Raw genomic sequence first — 16,970 nt, forward strand, 5'->3', positions numbered from 1 at the left:
AAAATGAAAAATATTTTCAACGCACCTTCATTAAAAAAATTACAGCATAACGTCAAAATAAATCCAGAATTTTTAATTAGTTCTTAATGCAGTATTCATCACAGTTGGCACCAATCAAGCTTATTACAAAACAGAACATCCTTTGAGCAGTTTACCTGCACTACCGAGAGCAGCCGACAACGAAAAAGAGGGGTTTCCATCTTTTTTTTTTTTTTAAACTTCTGGCAACAGACAAGTCTTTCTACAGTGTACTTTGCTTTGCAGTACAGTACTTACCATTGTGTGCACACACTTAAGTCAATCCCTGTAAGAGCCTTGCAACAACGAATAGCCGTCTTTATCAGCACGGAAGGGTCCTTTTCTGGATCAGGTCCATCCAGTGATGGGGACCAGTGTCCGCCAATAGCCATAGCTTCATCTTTGCCTTTCATACCCACTAAAAACTAGACAAAAAGAGTCTTCTGAATGTTCCCCTACTAGGGGTAAAGAGTCATTTTCCCAAAGCGCAAAGAACATTTCACAGCACACACACAGAAATCCGTGAGTAAACTGTCACATTATTTTGAAATCTGAAAATGAAAGTCAGTCAAGAAAGAGTTCAGTTATTTTTTTTCCACAGAGTATTTCAGAAATGGAATAGGTTTAAAACATCATCACTCATTCTTGTTTGCAAGACTTTCCATGAAGTTTCTTTACTGGTATAGGCTTGGTCCTTTGCAATTAAAAGCTTTCTAACACAAAAGACAAACATACTAATTTAAATGGTGTTTTAATTCCAATACGTATTTATAGACATTCCTGCTTACAAGCGATAAAGCGAAGTTACAAAACACAAGAGCACAAGAGCATTTTATCTACAAATTCAGGTACTCCCATTTGCTTTAAGATGATGGAGTTTAATTGGAAAACAAGTCTGTGCCGTCCTGGAACACCAGAGCACTTACAGGTTGTTCAGTTTTAACAACAGTTAAATTTCACTTAATACAATGGTTACTTAACTGTTCCTTCATTTGTATTCTCTTCACAGCTGAGCCTTTAAAAAAGTCTAAGTGCTTGTAAAAAACCTAACAAAGTTAATTATATAATTAACAGGGGTTTCCCCAAATAGCTATTGTTTGAGTTTGACTAAGTTGAAGAAAGCAGTAATTATGAAAGCAGTGAAGATGGAGCTCCTATAAACTGCAAAAAAAATTTGACATATAAACTACGTCTCTTCAGAGGAAAAATGAAGCCACAATTTAGCTGCCTACAAACTCCTCCCTTATCGACAAATATTTTAAAGCTCTATAACTAACCTTTATTGCCAAAAGTGTCTGGCATTGAAGCATATTTACCTTTACAAGTCTAGCAGGATGCTGAAATCCATCACGAAGTTCTTGGGGATCTTCAGCCAGAGCGCATGACTTGTGATAGAGGTCTTCCATACTAGGACTAGCCATCAACATCACCTGTTGTGTAAGTCAGATCAGTCTTGTGAAGGTCTCCCACTATGACTGGTAAACAATGACCACAACTTGCAAACACATACATACAAGTACTTTTTCCTTAATGTCACCAAAAAAAATCAGAACAAGTAAAGGTAAAATAAAATTGTAGAACTGGGTGTTAAAATGTCTGCCAAGGACCAATTTCCCTCTGTCCCATATGGACACAATGTGAGATCTTAAGCAATATGCCTTGCATGTTATGTTATCACTTTATGCCAAATATCCTAAACCAAGAAGCACACTGAGTACATTTCTGGTTTCAGTAACTGATTCCTTCTGTTTTGCCACAATCAGAAGAGGACTGACCAACACATTCCTCTCATCTTTGTAGCATCCATTAGCCCAGTCAAATCTAACAAGGTTGCTTTATATCCTCAACAGGTTAGTATTATGAAACAGGATGCTACTCCTCAGTTACTGAATGTATTTTAAAACTTAACCTTCTGAAAGAGGGCTCTTGCTCTGCATCAACAGACAGAAAAGAACAGTATGTCCTATACCTGAGCCAAGGATTCGAAGTTCTATACACACAGAAGGCAAGTGAAGTTAAGCCTTTCAGAAACACATGGGTTAAAGGCAGTTTTGTGTCTAAACCTGTCTTTAACATGAAGCACTTCTTAAAACAGATTGACCTAGAAATCTCAGACCTATTTTATTGAAAGAGCTTTCAAATGGAACAGATTTTAGGAAGATGTTTTGACAATGAGGTCCTCTATACATCATTACAGCCCTTGATGCAGCATGTTTTGACATTGAGATAATCCCAATATGCTCAATCTACTTTCAACAAATAATAAATGTTGAGATGAACCTGAAAGGAGGAAAGAAAATATCACTAAGCAGAACACAAGCTGCACAGAAAGGACTCGGGGAGGGGGGGGGGGGGAGGGAGGGGGAAGGACTCCATTAACTATTGAGAATGAATTGCCTGAGAAATACACTCAGAGATCTTGCAGGAGCTGGCTTTCTTTCCTATGATCAGATCAGTGCAACTGGGTGCAGAGAATGGAAGAGACCTCAGTAAAAACGAGATTTACGACAGCTCTAGTATCAGAAAAGCGAACTGAATTTCAGTCATGATTCTTCAAGCTCTACATCCTAGCTTTTTACTGAAAAGTTCAAAACACTGTTTTGCTCAAATCACTGTAGAATATTTTCAGTTCAGTTATACTCACTTTTCCACCATATTGGTAAAAGAATTTCTAACGAATAGTCATAATACTGGAATCCCATACAAACCTTAGCACTGTACAGATGATCAGCATCAGGTGGATCAAGGACAGCAGCGTTTTTATCTATAGGATCTACTTCTCTATGCATCACGTAGAAATTACAGTAGTTTCCCAGCTGAAATGGTCTAGACATAGGAAAAGCATCCACCCATGTAAACTGAGCATCAAAGAAATCGCTTGGGATATACAAATTCTGGTAACGCCTCCTCAGCTCCATCATATCACAGCTACGACTGAAATAAACAACATTATTTGAAATATACAGCAGTAAAAGAACCATTAGTAAAGCACATAATTTAGAGGTATATTAACTGGAAATACAACCACTGTATATTTAATACAATATATATAATTTAAAGAGCAATATATTTAAGTCAGTGTCATGGACTGAAGTTTAAAAACGTATTAACTACTAAACACTCTTCCAATTAAGGTGTCTGTGCATTAGGGAACATTTATTACCCAGGGTTATAAAGGTATTTTGCCGTAGCATTCAAAAGTAACAAAGAACCTAGAAAAAGCTTATCATACAAGGTTCTCAGACATGACATATTTGATCTTTCTTTAAAGTTAAGATCGCCATTTAACACTCACTACACACAATGTGTGTTGACATGGCTCACCATAATCGGTGCCCACAATTAAAGCGAGAGGTAGGTAAACATCTGGCACTATATACATACCAGTCCAATGAAAACTTGGAAAACTGAACCGTGTAACGAGGAACAACACGTCGCGGTCTTCGAGGTGACCTCTCCCTCTCTCGTCTAGGTGATCTCTCTCTGGAGCGTTTTCTCTGGGGTGATCTTTCCCGGGACCTACGTCTCTCTCGTTCTCTTTCACGACTTAAAAAAAGGCATACAAGATACAAATATTTTTTCATGCTGGTGACACAAAATGGTTTCTAGCACAACAGAAGCTAGACCTATCAGAGATGACTGAAAAAGGAGAGAAGTTCCTCAGAGTCTGTTTCAGTACACTGTCTCTTGTAAAGAGAGACTGATTACGCAAGCCCTTCATTTCTGACAGACAAGAACTCATCACTAATATCTCATGGTAAAGCCACTTGCGCTTATCACCGACTCCCTCTGGAGCAAGCAGGTCAGCTCTGTTTGAAGACAGGTCTTTACAGAATGCTTTGATGACAGTCTCGTCTTCTACAACATACCTCCTGTCATCTTTTCGGTTTGGCATAGGGTCTCCTCCTCTGTCATTCCTCCCGGAAAATCTGGATGGTGGGTCTAATCTTCGAGCTGGCTGAGGCTGTGAAACTAGACGAACAGGGGGCTGTAACAAACCACCTGAAAGAAAAATTTACAAGATCAATACATAATAGTGGGCAACAGTCTACACTTCACATTGTTGCATTACAGTCGTTTCACTTGTGTACATTTTCTGAACTCTAGAGTCAAATCTATTTTTAACACCACCCAACACCAAGAAACTCAAGACACCTATGCTTTTCTTCACTGATGCAAGCTGAGAGCCTAGTAAGTGAAATTGGTTTAAAAGCATGTTCTTAAGATGGAATATAATACAATCCAAGCACATAAAAGCTATCACAGTCAATAGCTATGCCTTTTCTTAGAAAAGCAATCTCTTTTAAAATAGATATACTACCTACTCATCGAACTAAAGAAAACCTAAAACTTATTATAGATGCTATTCATAGGTAAAAACAATTAGCTTCCTGAAAAAATTATTCTCAAATCAATTTATTATATCAATTCCCCAGCACGTACTTCTGCTGTCTCTAGACGTTTCACCAACTGACTGTAAATGGGGCAAACATTACTAACACCAATGAACAACTAGGTCTAATTAGACTATAATAAGCATTTATCCAGAACAGTTCTGCTTAGGTGACAGCTTAAGATCTTCTTAAGATCTTGCTTTTACTGTGGGTAAGACAAGTCTTAATTTTATCTTATTATTAATCCTACTACTGATTCTTCAGCCACTCAAAGTTCCAATGACCACACAATGACCTTTGTTTTAGATTTGCCATTCTAAGCAGTGTTTCTACTCGCAAATACTAACTTGGCTAAGTGAAATAAATAACAGAAATATAGGAATAATAGTTTTAACAATACAACTGTCTGAAACCTGATCTTGTTGAACGCTCCAGAAGACGCTGAAGAACTACACTGCCATTAATACTTTCAGCTCCTCAACTTGTCTGTGAAAGTATCAGGATAAAAACTGCACCAGATTTGCTCTTTGAATTATGAAATCTTAATATCAACAGGAGTCTAGGGGGATTTTGCTAACCAGGTGATTCTTGAGCTACTGCAGGCAATGTGCCTTGTAGATAGCTGCAGGATGATGCACATTCAAACTGAAAATTCTCTAGGGTCTTTTCTGTATTATCTCAGCTATTACTTCAGTCTTCTGACTAACAAAAAAACCCCCAACCAACCATGAAACCACAATCTGAGCACCAGAAGGACTACAACAAACTCTGTGCACTGAGGGAGCACCTTTCTGCTGTGGCTGCTGCAGTAATGGTTGAGGCTGTGTCTGAAGCAAAGGTGTGATTGTAGCTGCTGATATCTGTGCCTGCAACAAGGACTGAGGCTGCGGCTGCGCCTGAACACTGAACGCTGTCTGCTGCGCAATGGGCTGAAGAACTGCTGGAGGCGTCTTCAGTAACGGCTGAGCTTGCGTCTGGTTCTAACAGAAGAGAAAATGAGCTGTGAGCAAGCTTGAACCAGAAGCAGCCAGTACAAGTTACACCGGGTAACCCCCTTTACCTGATTTGGAAGTGTCTGGATCCTTTGTGCATTCCATTTGAATGGCATATTAGGATTGTAAGTAGCTTCTACCAAAACTCTGTCACCCACCTGAGGTGTCTTTCCTTTAACAGCACTGCAAACATTACAGAAAATGAATTGTGAGTCTTATCTGCTAGCTTTACATTTGCAAGTTACACTTAAAGTTGAGAGAAAGTAGCTTTAGGAACAGCATCTACCCCCAAATTCAGTGAAAGTACTATCTTCTTCACTTGGGAGTATGCACAGGAGTTTAATTCCCATCTTTGCCCTAAAAGCAGAAGCTCCCTGAACAGTCCTAAGATAGGCAGAGAACAACTTATTGCATTTAATCACCCACAAAGTCTGCAATTTCATATTATAATGAGCTTAATACCTTCTGAGTCTCCCAGATTTAGGTTTTGCATTAAGAAAACTCAAAAAATCACATAAAGGAACACACATCTAGTGTCTATTAACTTATTTGACCATCTGACTTTCAGTCTTGACAGAAAAAACATACTAACTGCTGACACTATCAAAGGAGTCACAGAATTAGAATGCAATAATCTAAACCTTTTCTTTAGCAAAGGTATCACAAAGTACATCTGCAGGCAAATATTTACATCTTACCTAAGTTGAAAAAAGACATCTTCATCCACAAAACCAAATGTATCATGTAGTTTAGTCACTACTCCAGTGAAGACACGCTGCTTTTGTGGTTGGGTTTGCTGTTGACTCGACCGGGGTGCCGGGTAAGAAACAGTTATCTGGGCTGCCGGTTGAGGAGTAGACAGGCTAAGACTGGTAGGTAGCGCAACAGCTGGCTGTAAGCAAAATAAAGCAAACTATAAATCTTACAGCCAGCTGACATACCTACAAGGAACAGTTCCTTTACCCATACAAACAACAGGAGTTTAAAACATCTCTGAAGCAATTATTATGAATAGATGCTTTCAGAATGCAAAGTTGGGTTATTTGGTTGGTGGGGTTTGGGTTTTTTTAGATTTTTTTTCTACTTTAAATGAAGACTGGCTTTGTTTATCCTTTCCTTTTAAAAAAGTCAACCTCTCCAAAATATGCACATTGTCTAGGAAAAAAAATGAAGACTGTGTTATTGGTTACAGCTAACCCCCACAGTGGGCCTGAAGAGGCAATAAGTTCCTAATTTTGTAGGAATACACACTTAGAGATTATTCTCCATTTATATTCCAGCTCTAGTGCTGGAAGTCAGCAAAGGTCGAAGCTATCACAAACCCTTCCCTAATTCAACAATTCACGTGCATGCCTTCTCACAAAAGCAGAACACAGTAAGATAATGAAATTAAGTAATCTATTTTTACCTTTTTTAAAGCATATTTAAAAGGTTAAGTGAAAATGGAAACAGAGCAACTTAACAAGTGTTTTAAACGGTTGCATGTTTTAAATCTGTCAAGCTCAGCAGGATTCTTTTTAAACCTCTCTATACACATATTGCAATACTGTTAACACAGAAGGTTAAATTCCTTCTCAAAGGAGAGAAGGAAGGTTTTCCTGGTTTGGTTTGTTACTTACTGCAAAACAACTGAACACTTGAAGTTCAAACAAAAAAAAATATAGTGTAATCAACACACATATTCCCTTCAAGATTAAGGAAAAGTGGTTGCCATTAATTTTGAAACAAAGGCTATGCATATTTTAACATCTGGATAAAATAAACCTGTACCAATAAGATGTCCATTCATATTATTTCATTTTACAGATTAAACTACTCAAGATGTCACAAATTTGGACTCTGCATTATCTGCCTTTGGGGATGAAGACCAAACAATAAAACCAAACTAACCTGAGTTAAAAGGGTCTGCTGAGGTTGCTGCAACTTAAAATAAATAAAGTTATAAATTAATTTTATATGGTTAAGGAAATTGTACAATTTTACCTCCTCTTTACAAGTAAGAGTTTTTGCTTAATCTGAGTCAGTTAATAGTCCTTTGGGGTTTGGTCATTTCATCAGTTTGCATATGCATAAAATTGTACTCGTGAGGTTTATTTTAAGAGGGTATAATCCAGGTTTATTCAGTAAGCAGAAATGCCTTTTTTTGTTTTTGTAATTGAAAGTTAATAGCAATACCAAAAAAGGTTTTGGCAGCTGGAGAAGCTTAGGCCTGTAATTTCCATGTCCTTTTATTCTTTTTCAAAATCCTGTTAAGTTCAAAGACCATAAAAAAAAAACAAACGTGAAAGGGAACTTTTTTTGGACAGCATCTTTCCAGCAGTTAAAATACACGGCCCTGTTTAGAGCAAAGTTTAGCAGGAATCGTGTACACATGGAGTAGTGTATATTTTTAAATTTCCTTTTTGCACGAAGGTAGGCAGGCTTCCATTCGGGATACGTCTCTCCAAGTTTATGAACTTCAAGCTCTCTGCCACTACAAAAAATATTACTTAGTTTCTTTAACAACTTCCCATACGAGGATGATTTCGGAGACAAATCCTACAAGACACACAACCAACATTATTTTTAAAATTATTTGTGATGTACACAGTAAGAATCAGACAAACCTGTTGCTGTACACTATAGAGAGTCTGCTGAGGTTGTGAATATTGCTGAAACAGATAAAAGCAAAACATCTCATAAACAGGAAGTATTATTACCCCAATGATACCAAACACAAGTTATCTGCTAAGCAAGTTTTAGACAGAAACTATTCACATTTAACAATTCTAATACAAAACGTAAGCAATAAACATATATTCCTTCCATAACAAATATTCGTAGCCTTTAGAGCAGAGTCCGATGTACTCTTTCTAGCTAAAATCAGCAATTTTTGTTAACCCTGACACTAGGCCACAGTATCTAGGGCACAGTATGAAATCATGCAAAATGCTATTAAGGATACATATAGAGATGGAAGATACTTGGAACTTGAGATTCTCAGTTTAGGTGCAGCAAAACTCCTTTTCCCAAAAGGCTTTCCATAGCTAAAAGTCAGGACCTCCATAGCCAGAACTCCCACCATCACAGATTAATACAACTATTGATAGCTGTAGAGCTAAAACCAGGTCTATACTGCAATATTCACCATTCCCCATTCTGCTTCCCATCCTGGATACTTTAGCTTTACAAAGCCGCTGGTTTATATCATTAAAGTTCATACAGTCAACAGCAAACACTCCCTTTTCTTTACCTGCTGTAATGCAGCTGCTGCAGCTGCAGCTTGCTGCTGTAAAGCAGCTGTCTGAGTTAGCTGATAGTTCGTTGGTGTTTGTGTAGTTAGGCCTGCTGCTGCCAATGCCGTCTGCTGGGTGTATATTGTAGGAGAGGCTCCAAGCAGCGACGGCTGCTGTACACCAAGAGCAGCTGAAAAGAGAACACACACAATAAGCACTAAGAGCAACTTTAAACAACTGAGGTGTCTGAGTTATACTAGACGCAGTATGTGATGCTTCACTCCTGAGTTGAGCTCTTGAAGTAGATAAATCCAATTCAAAAACTCAGGATAAAGGATCTCACCTCACTAGCTTCTCTTCTAAATTAATTTACAAATAGTACACCACAGCAGAGGCACAGAGACCACTTAATTTCCTCCTCTCAAGTTGCTCGTGATTTTAGAGCTCTAGTAGTCGTCATCCCCATCTGTGCCCATTCCCCACACATACACAGAGTGTATTCTTTCTTGAACGTATTTCAGGTTTTGGATGAGCCAGATGAAGATTGCTGCTCTGTTTTGTAAATTAATTAATACATTTAATTCTGTCTGAGGGCAAGAGAAATCCTTACTGTAATAGCAGCTATGAAACAGAGGTTTATGGAACATGTCCTCTGAAAATGCACAAGGCTTTGCTTCACTCAGTACTGTCTTTGTCCCCGAGTGAGCTGGATTTTGTAGATGTGGGGGCTGGTAGAGAAGGAACTGCCTTGTAACAGCAAGGAGTTTAGTCGGTCCCCACGTCCAGCTCTTACTAGCAAAAGGGTTTCTGTTGCCCAGACTCAAACTGCCTGGAAAGAAAGATTAGTTTATTTTATTGTTGTATCAACTTTTAAGTCACTGCAGAAGATTAAGCAAATCATGAGGAGCAGCTATCCACATGCTATGCTTCTTACGCATGCGATACTTCCGAACACAGTACACTTAAGCCTTACGGACAGAACTTTTAGGGACAAAGAGCCCTGCATAATGCAAATCTGAGTGAGGAACTGCAAACGTATCTGAAAACCTGCTCCCTCTTTGGCAGGAGTTTTAAAAAAGTTATCTGCAGCTGCATGATCAAATATCACTTCATCAAGCTATCAGTCTAGTCCATATGTTTAAATAAAACCAAAGAGAAACTTAGCAGGGAAACATATTGCCAGCACAAACAGGTCAGCCAGCCACCTTCAGAACTGAATAACATTAAAGTTGAACATTCAAGGTCAACTGAACTACATTAAAGTTTCTCTTCCAAAGCCATTAAAGGGGCACAATGAAATGAAGAACAGATTTACAGTGTTCTTCCTGCAGAGTTTGTGCTCCACACTGTTCTTACTCATCCAAAATGAAGCTTGCAGTTGGTGATCATCACCAGAGATGACACAAAAATGCTGTAACCAACTCAACAGATCCTTTCCAGCAGAGTACACTCTTCAGAAAACCAGTTGATGGCACTGATCATCCTGCCATTTTGGAATGAAACAATGAAGAAATATACAAGCAACCATGAAAATAATCACCATCACTATGATCTGTATCAAATATTGGCTGATAAGTATTTGAGGAAGTAATACTATTTTGACAGTGAAATCAAGCATTCTGTAGTACCACAAAATTTCAGTATTTCCAGTATTACATGATTTTTTTCCTGGAAAATTCCAACACTTGGGTTTCTTTAGAAGCCAAGCAAGCCAAATCTGAGGCTTCTCCCATGACAGACCCTTCATTCTCTTGACCCTCTTGCCTCCTGCTTGTCCATCAGCTCCAATTTGAACGTACCTTTTTGACCATCCAGAAGCACCCTCTCACCTGGGATCTCACCAATGCCTCACATAACACATGTTAAACAAACCTTTAAATCTAATGAAAATGCTTTGCTGCTGCATCCTGGGACAATGTTCACTTTTCTTGGCTGCATTACTTTGCTGGCTCACTCAAGGCAAGTAACCAATGCATTAATCTTTCTCCTCTTGTTTCCACATGCTGAGCAGTAATTCCTATTAGTGCAGAAATTTACTTCATGCTATTACCTTTGAATCTGTTCAACTATATTAACTATTGTCATTCAGTCTAAAGTTCTAATGTAGTACCAACACTGGGATGAAGTTAGGAAGCATCATCAAGCAAGTTTCACAAGTTCTCTCCTACTTTTTTGTACCAAGGATATGCACAAAAATATTAACATCCTTGCTCCCCAAACCAGATCTTGGGGTTACTCTGCTCTTCAGTTGCCACTATGATAATTTCCCTTCCAGCATAACCCATAATTATCTCAAACAATTCCCAGACCACCCTAAGACTCTTATCCCATTTTGTCCATTATGGGGAATTTTTTTTGCCACCTCTACCACCACTTTATGAGCATTTAATATTAACTGGCTGTCATGTCATCTACAACACTGCAGTTCAACCTACTAATAACAAAGGGCAAAGACAAAAGACTGCTGAGATCCCCTCAAAGGATAACACCTGTAGTAACAAGTTTTTCAAAGCTGTATCTTGTTCCTACCAATTTGCCCTGAAGTACTCCAGGAGCTTAATCTGACTACCTGTCATCTATGTACTCATCTTGGTCAAACAGGCTCCGATTAAATAGGCAACTGTGTTTGTATTAATGGTTTAGAAAAAAAAAGGAAAAAGTCACACAGAAAAACAAAAGGCAGAGAAGTAACTGCAGACTGAGTGGGGAACTGACACCTGACTGCCATATTTTTATTACTGGCAACGAGCATCTGCAGTGACAAACAATAGCTTCTTAGGATTTGTAGTTATCTCAGTAAGTACAGAGAAGGAGATGCCTTCTTTCAAATGCAGTCTCAGCAATTTCCACTCGCACCAAATGCTGCACAGCATGTCCATCTGAAAGGGCCTGGATAGAAATTGGAGTCCAAGGCTGCAACTCAAACATCTTTCTAGGTAACAGATATTTCTGTTGTAGCAAACAAAGACAGTATTTAGCAGTCCCTCTACATTTAGGGAAACATCTTCAAAGTACATAGCTAGCTACATATATCTCCCCGGTAAGTGACGCAGATTTATTAGGATTACAGAAGAGGAGTACCCTATCCAGGGCTTTGGACACTTTTCACAGTTGGCAGAAATGGTGAGTTTGGGTCCTTGGGTTTTTAAGTTTCTTCAAGCTTAACACACTTGTAATACAAACACCATACAAGCTTCCCCAAAACAATTCCTTTTAGCAGACACACAATAGAAACTAGGCTCAGCGTATTTATCACAGGACATCTGTTTACAGCTAGCCAGCAAATTGTGCATCAGCTACTATTTATTAGTGGCTCTGTGATCCACTAAATGTTTGTCCTATTCTCATACTTTTCTTTAGTCACCTCAGAGGGGCCACCAGCAATAACAAGATAATGAACTTCAGGCACTTTTGCTTTCATCAGGTGCGCTGCTCTTCACTCTAATGCAATGAAGTCTGGATATCACAACGACAACACCACCAATCAGCCAGAATGCAGCATAGCTAAGATTTCTCCTTGACTGCAGTTCTATAAAAACAGGCTTCACTATGCAACCAGAAATCATAACCCTGAAAACAGTATATGCCAAGCACTGTGATACAAACCAAAGACATATCAAAAATCAATAGATGAGAGAATAGGAGGGTAATCTCCTCTGCAGATATTTCAGGAACTTGCACATCATTATGCAAGTTAAAAGTATAAACACTACTTGCAAAAAGCAATCAGTGCTATCTAGGAATTCTTAATTTTTTAACCTTTCATTTTCTGTAGTAGGCATGATTTAATTTATGCTTTAACAATACTTAACCAGCACAGCAGGGACTTCATGCTGGTTTTAGTCATGTGATGCATGAAAGAGAAACAATATCACTGTGTAACAAGTAGGAGTCTCTTCACACATAGATCTTTGCTGGCACCTGGAACTACCCGTCTCTTCTAATACCACAGGCACAGACAGTAATTAGTAAGCTATCCTAAAGGGATCCCAGGAACCCTTCATTACACAGCATGTCACTCTGAAATTACCTTGGAGTGTCACACCTTAACAATTAAGAGCCTTAACTCATATAGTTACTTCTTCACCAGGGATGGCCAAGACAGCATCCAAGTCAGCAATACCAAACAACCACAAAACACCCACAACCCAAAAACCCCTCCCCACTCCTGAAATTACCTTTTTGCAATTATCAAACTGGGTTTATAATACCATCACTCACCACTTTTGACAACAGCCTAGGAAAAAGCTATATATCATGTTGCTTGTGTTATAAAGAACTCTCTCCTGCACACCCAAGCACCCTGATGCTTTGGAGAAGGAGCCTGACACTTGGATAAAAGCAGATGACATGCATAAATATATATAACACCTTTTGCCAATTCTCTGAAAATATGTGAGTTTGGTAAATGTAGCTGTCTTAAATCAGTTTATGAACACCGAGCTTCACCAGGGTAAGCCAATCTGTGCAATTGAGTGCAGCTGCAGGTGAGTAGTACATGCTCACCAGCATGCCTGAGCACTGACGGCACCTCTGACAGCAACCTAGCTGGACAGTTGCACCTTCATGTTGAAAGGTGCACGGAAGGTGACGACTTAGCGGGAGTTCAACAGTAAACACCGTTCCTCAGCTCTCAGCCAGGCCAAAGAGCACTGCATACTTTTCAAAATAAGTTTCCTGTGCTCTGTATTATAAATCATTAAAAATAAGAATTGCCAATAAAAAAAGCAGGGGAACAAGTATGTACATGGGTACTACAAAACAGGAGCTGGGCAGCAGAATCCTGGGTTTAGTACAGACAGGGTAGAAAGAGGACACAGACACTGTGACTGTGTATGGCAGCAGGAATAGGAAAGGACTGCATGGAATGACACAAGGAGCTAGATGCCTTCAAGCGATCCCGGAGAAAAGATACTACAGTGTGAAGAGGGATACTAGGAACATGAAGAAAGGTAGAACTAGCACAGGAAGAAGGAAAAAGTGCAACCATATGTTAGTCTTTAATGGCTGTCATGTTTGAATCAGGTGCTGCTGGATCAGGTGAACAGCTAAAAATCCCTGGAGATACTGTCCTCACTGAGCAGGTGAAAAAACACTCAGAGCAACTGATGCTGACTAGTCCTATCCCAATTAAATTTTGCACTTCATTTAATTTAAGGAAGCTCAGAAGTAGGCTAACCAAAGGCAGAGTCATAGGAACAGTAAAGTGGATAAGAAGTTGATGTGTGCTTCTTGTGCCCTTGCTCCATCCACCTCTTCTCCAGGGCCCCCTTCTGGCCCTAGCTCAGTGAGGTCTAAGATGGCTGCCAGCTCCTCCCCTTCAGCAGGTTTTACGCAGCTTTCCCACTGAAACAGGACATGGAGCTGGCCTCCACCGCTATTTCTGATGCACTAGCTGTCACATCAGCCTATGTGTCAAGAATACTCCAGCCCAGATGCTGCCATCCTTTGACTGTTACGAGGTATGACCCAATCAGAGCCAAGAACCAAAAGCAAAGTTTGTCTCTCCCATGCTCATGTTGCCAACCCTTTCCAGCTGTTAAGCCATTTCTTAGAGGAGAATAGTGCCATTTGGATAAGGGAAGTGTAAGCTATTCAGATAAATGGTGCAAAACTGCTTGTAGGCAGCTGGTTAGGTACAGCAGTGGTTTAGGAAGAGAATGGGCATGGAGGAAAAGGAAAAGGCATGCTGCGATGGAGTATTGTGAAACATGTGGAAGGGGGTAGCAGTTCCCTGACCACACGCACTCAGATTGGACCAGTGCCCAAAGAAAAAAGTGGAGATGGAAGAGTCATTTCAGGAAAGAAAACTGAGTCAGGAGAAAGAGTTGTTCTTTTTTTAACCCCCAGACATGCATCTCCAAAGAACAGCAGGCATTCCCAACTTCTGCTACGCTCCCAGACGTAAAACCACTGGCAAAGGAGGTACGTCATTCAACTTCATATCAAACTAGAGCAAGACACAAAGGACAACTACAAAAAACATCCAACTCTTTAGAAAGACATCTCTTCAACCATGTTACTGCCTGTGCTCACATTCTCATGTCCTGAATCCTCAACATGCCACAGCTTTGTTGAAGCCTTTTCACATCAGACAATGAAACTACAATGTTTAGGAAACACTCTGTATTCAAGCAGAGAAAAAGGCAGCCCAGAACTGGAAATGGATGCAGCAAGCTTCAAATTCTTGCCTCAAAACCTTTTATGCTATAAAACAACATGAAACATGAAAATCTAGCCAGTTAGGTTTTTAAACACACTAGCCTGTGATTAAATAAGGTGTCTTAGCTAAATCAAAGGAAAACCTCTATCACTATCAGGGCAATACCTTTAGCTATAGGGGTCCTCGAGTTCTAACTTGGCATTTAAAAGATGGAAATACAACCCCTCCCCACCCAAGCAGCAAATTTCAGAGACCTCTTCACTATGCCCAATATATTAGAAAAGGCAAAATACTTTGTAAACATTGATTTAAGCTGCCTGGGAAATGAAACTCAGGCAGCACTTAAAAAAATCTATAATGCCTTATTAGCACTGTTATTATGCAATGTGATGAAAGGTAATTTGATTTACACACCTTTGGATGAGTTACTTAATATCTTGTTTACCGACCAAGAGAATCAATAAAAAAAATTCACCTGGGATTTTACTTATCACCCCCCAAAAAATGCCAAACCCAAGAGCTAGCATTAGGCAGTGATCTTTAATGTCTCCATTGTATAAAAAAACTCCCAACTTAAACCATTTAAATATAATTTAAATACATTAATTAGCATGGCGCCACTCTTAACTGCATACCCAACTACAGAATTTCCAAACCTACTAGATGTCAGGGTTCAAACATGAAGTGATATGTAAACTGACCTGGCTGAGACACTGCAGTGGCTGTAAACTGAGTAGCCCAAGGGGGATTCTTCTGTCCTCCAAACTGAGCCATGGCGAAAGGCAAAATCTCCTGGGTGTCTATCTTCTATAACTGCAATCTATTAAAATAAAGCACAGCTACAATCTTTGAAATATACAGCATCAGGCTACTTTAATTCTGGGTTAAAAAAAAAAGTGTTTAAACATTATCTTTACACCCCTAAACCTGGTGGGCAGCACGCATCAAACGCGGGAAACACAAAAAGTTGCAAGACGAGTTGTTATATTTTCCTAAGGCACCACCTCCGCCCTCCCCTTCCTGACAATGGAACTAATGCTATTGAAACACTAAAAATTTATTCAAGTTTCCAACAGAGACTAAGGAAAAAGGTGACTCTGCAGAATGAAGGGGTTTATTTGTCACGATTACTTCTTTTATAGGGCTATCGCTACGCCGCCGTTGGGAAGCGCTGCCGGCGGAGGAGCAACGCACGCGTTCGGTGTAGCTCCCCGGGCGGGGAAGGGCGAGTTGCCAGCCTCGCCGCTCGCCAGCTCCCCCCTCCCCCCACCGGGGAAACCGCCCGCCCCTTCCCCACAACCATTATTTTTAAAACCGACCGTACCCCTCTCAGCACCGCCACCCGCCACCCCCCCCCTCTTTTTGTTGTTCGCGCTATCTCAAGCACCCGTCGCGTAACCGGGCCCCGCCGAGGGGCGGAAAACGCGGCCACGGGAGAAAGGGAAGGGAAGACGGCGGGGGCCGGCGGGAAGCGGGCGGCTCCCCACCCCCCGCCGCGGCGAGGCCGCCTCCTCCGCCTCCCGCCGTCCCCTGCCAACAATGCGGGCCTGAGGGCGGGCTCCCCTCTGCCGCGCCCACCCCCTCATCCCACACCGCACTCCAGGCGTTCACCGCGGCTCCCCGCGCCCCGCCGGGCCCATCCCGCCGCCGGCGGCGGTACCTGAGTGGCGCCTGGCCGGAGCCATGGCCGGCCTCCCCGCGCCTCCCGCACCGAGTGCGACCACACTGCGCAGGCGCGCCCGCCCCCGTCGGCGGGTGGCGCACGCTGTTTACGTCAGGACCCGCGACCGCACGGAGCCGGGAGGACGGAGGACGCAGGCGCGGGGCGGGGCCGCGGTGGCAGTTGGGCGCGCGGCCCGGCTGGCCGCGTGCGGAAAGTCCGTTAGGCGAGGGGCGGGGCCCCGGCGCCATCTTGGCCGAGGCAGGCGGGGTGGGAGGGCCGCCATCTTGCAGCGGGGCTTGGCTCTTGGAGCCGCCCGCCCTTTGGTTAGACCTGGCGTCGATCTGGGCGGGCGTCAGGCCCTTCTCGGGTGCCTTATTGCTGTAGGAGACAGGCATCCCTTAGCAAAGCCATGCGTGAGCCCGTGAGGGCTGATTGTAAGTGCACAAGCATTCAGGCTGTTATGCGGGGGGGGGGTGGGGGGGGTGGTGTAACAGGATCATCTGAGGTGAAAAGGAGAGCCGATTC

The 16,970-nt window shown here is 41.3% G+C and overlaps 1 protein-coding gene and 1 non-coding gene across 7 annotated transcripts in view; both read right to left on the reverse strand.

The window, feature by feature from the left end:
* Positions 1-16,550, reverse strand: part of CCAR1 (cell division cycle and apoptosis regulator 1) — a 30,393-nt gene extending 13,843 nt beyond the window's left edge. For 4 of the 6 annotated variants that reach the window (XM_064464681.1, XM_064464677.1, XM_064464680.1 and 1 more), the window contains exons 1-13: positions 16,443-16,550; positions 15,484-15,602; positions 8,637-8,809; positions 8,011-8,055; positions 7,295-7,327; positions 6,103-6,296; positions 5,473-5,587; positions 5,200-5,392; positions 3,888-4,020; positions 3,403-3,564; positions 2,727-2,952; positions 1,335-1,448; positions 277-443 (exon numbers count right to left, since the gene is read on the reverse strand). In XM_064464681.1, coding sequence (XP_064320751.1) covers positions 277-443; positions 1,335-1,448; positions 2,727-2,952; positions 3,403-3,564; positions 3,888-4,020; positions 5,200-5,392; positions 5,473-5,587; positions 6,103-6,296; positions 7,295-7,327; positions 8,011-8,055; positions 8,637-8,809; positions 15,484-15,556 — 1,628 coding nt within the window. In that variant the 5' untranslated portion in view covers positions 15,557-15,602; positions 16,443-16,550. The remainder of the gene's footprint in view (positions 1-276; positions 444-1,334; positions 1,449-2,726; positions 2,953-3,402; positions 3,565-3,887; positions 4,021-5,199; positions 5,393-5,472; positions 5,588-6,102; positions 6,297-7,294; positions 7,328-8,010; positions 8,056-8,636; positions 8,810-15,483; positions 15,603-16,442) is intronic. The other 2 variants (XM_064464676.1, XM_064464678.1) reach the window with 2 other exon arrangements.
* LOC135315642 (small nucleolar RNA SNORD98) lies at positions 595-659 on the reverse strand. Its single transcript, XR_010375128.1, has one exon. It is a non-coding gene; the product is annotated as a small nucleolar RNA SNORD98 (small nucleolar RNA).
* Positions 16,551-16,970: the final 420 nt, after the last annotated feature.

This window comes from Phalacrocorax carbo, chromosome 13 (genome assembly GCF_963921805.1).
Source record: "Phalacrocorax carbo chromosome 13, bPhaCar2.1, whole genome shotgun sequence".
NCBI lineage: Eukaryota > Metazoa > Chordata > Aves > Suliformes > Phalacrocoracidae > Phalacrocorax > Phalacrocorax carbo.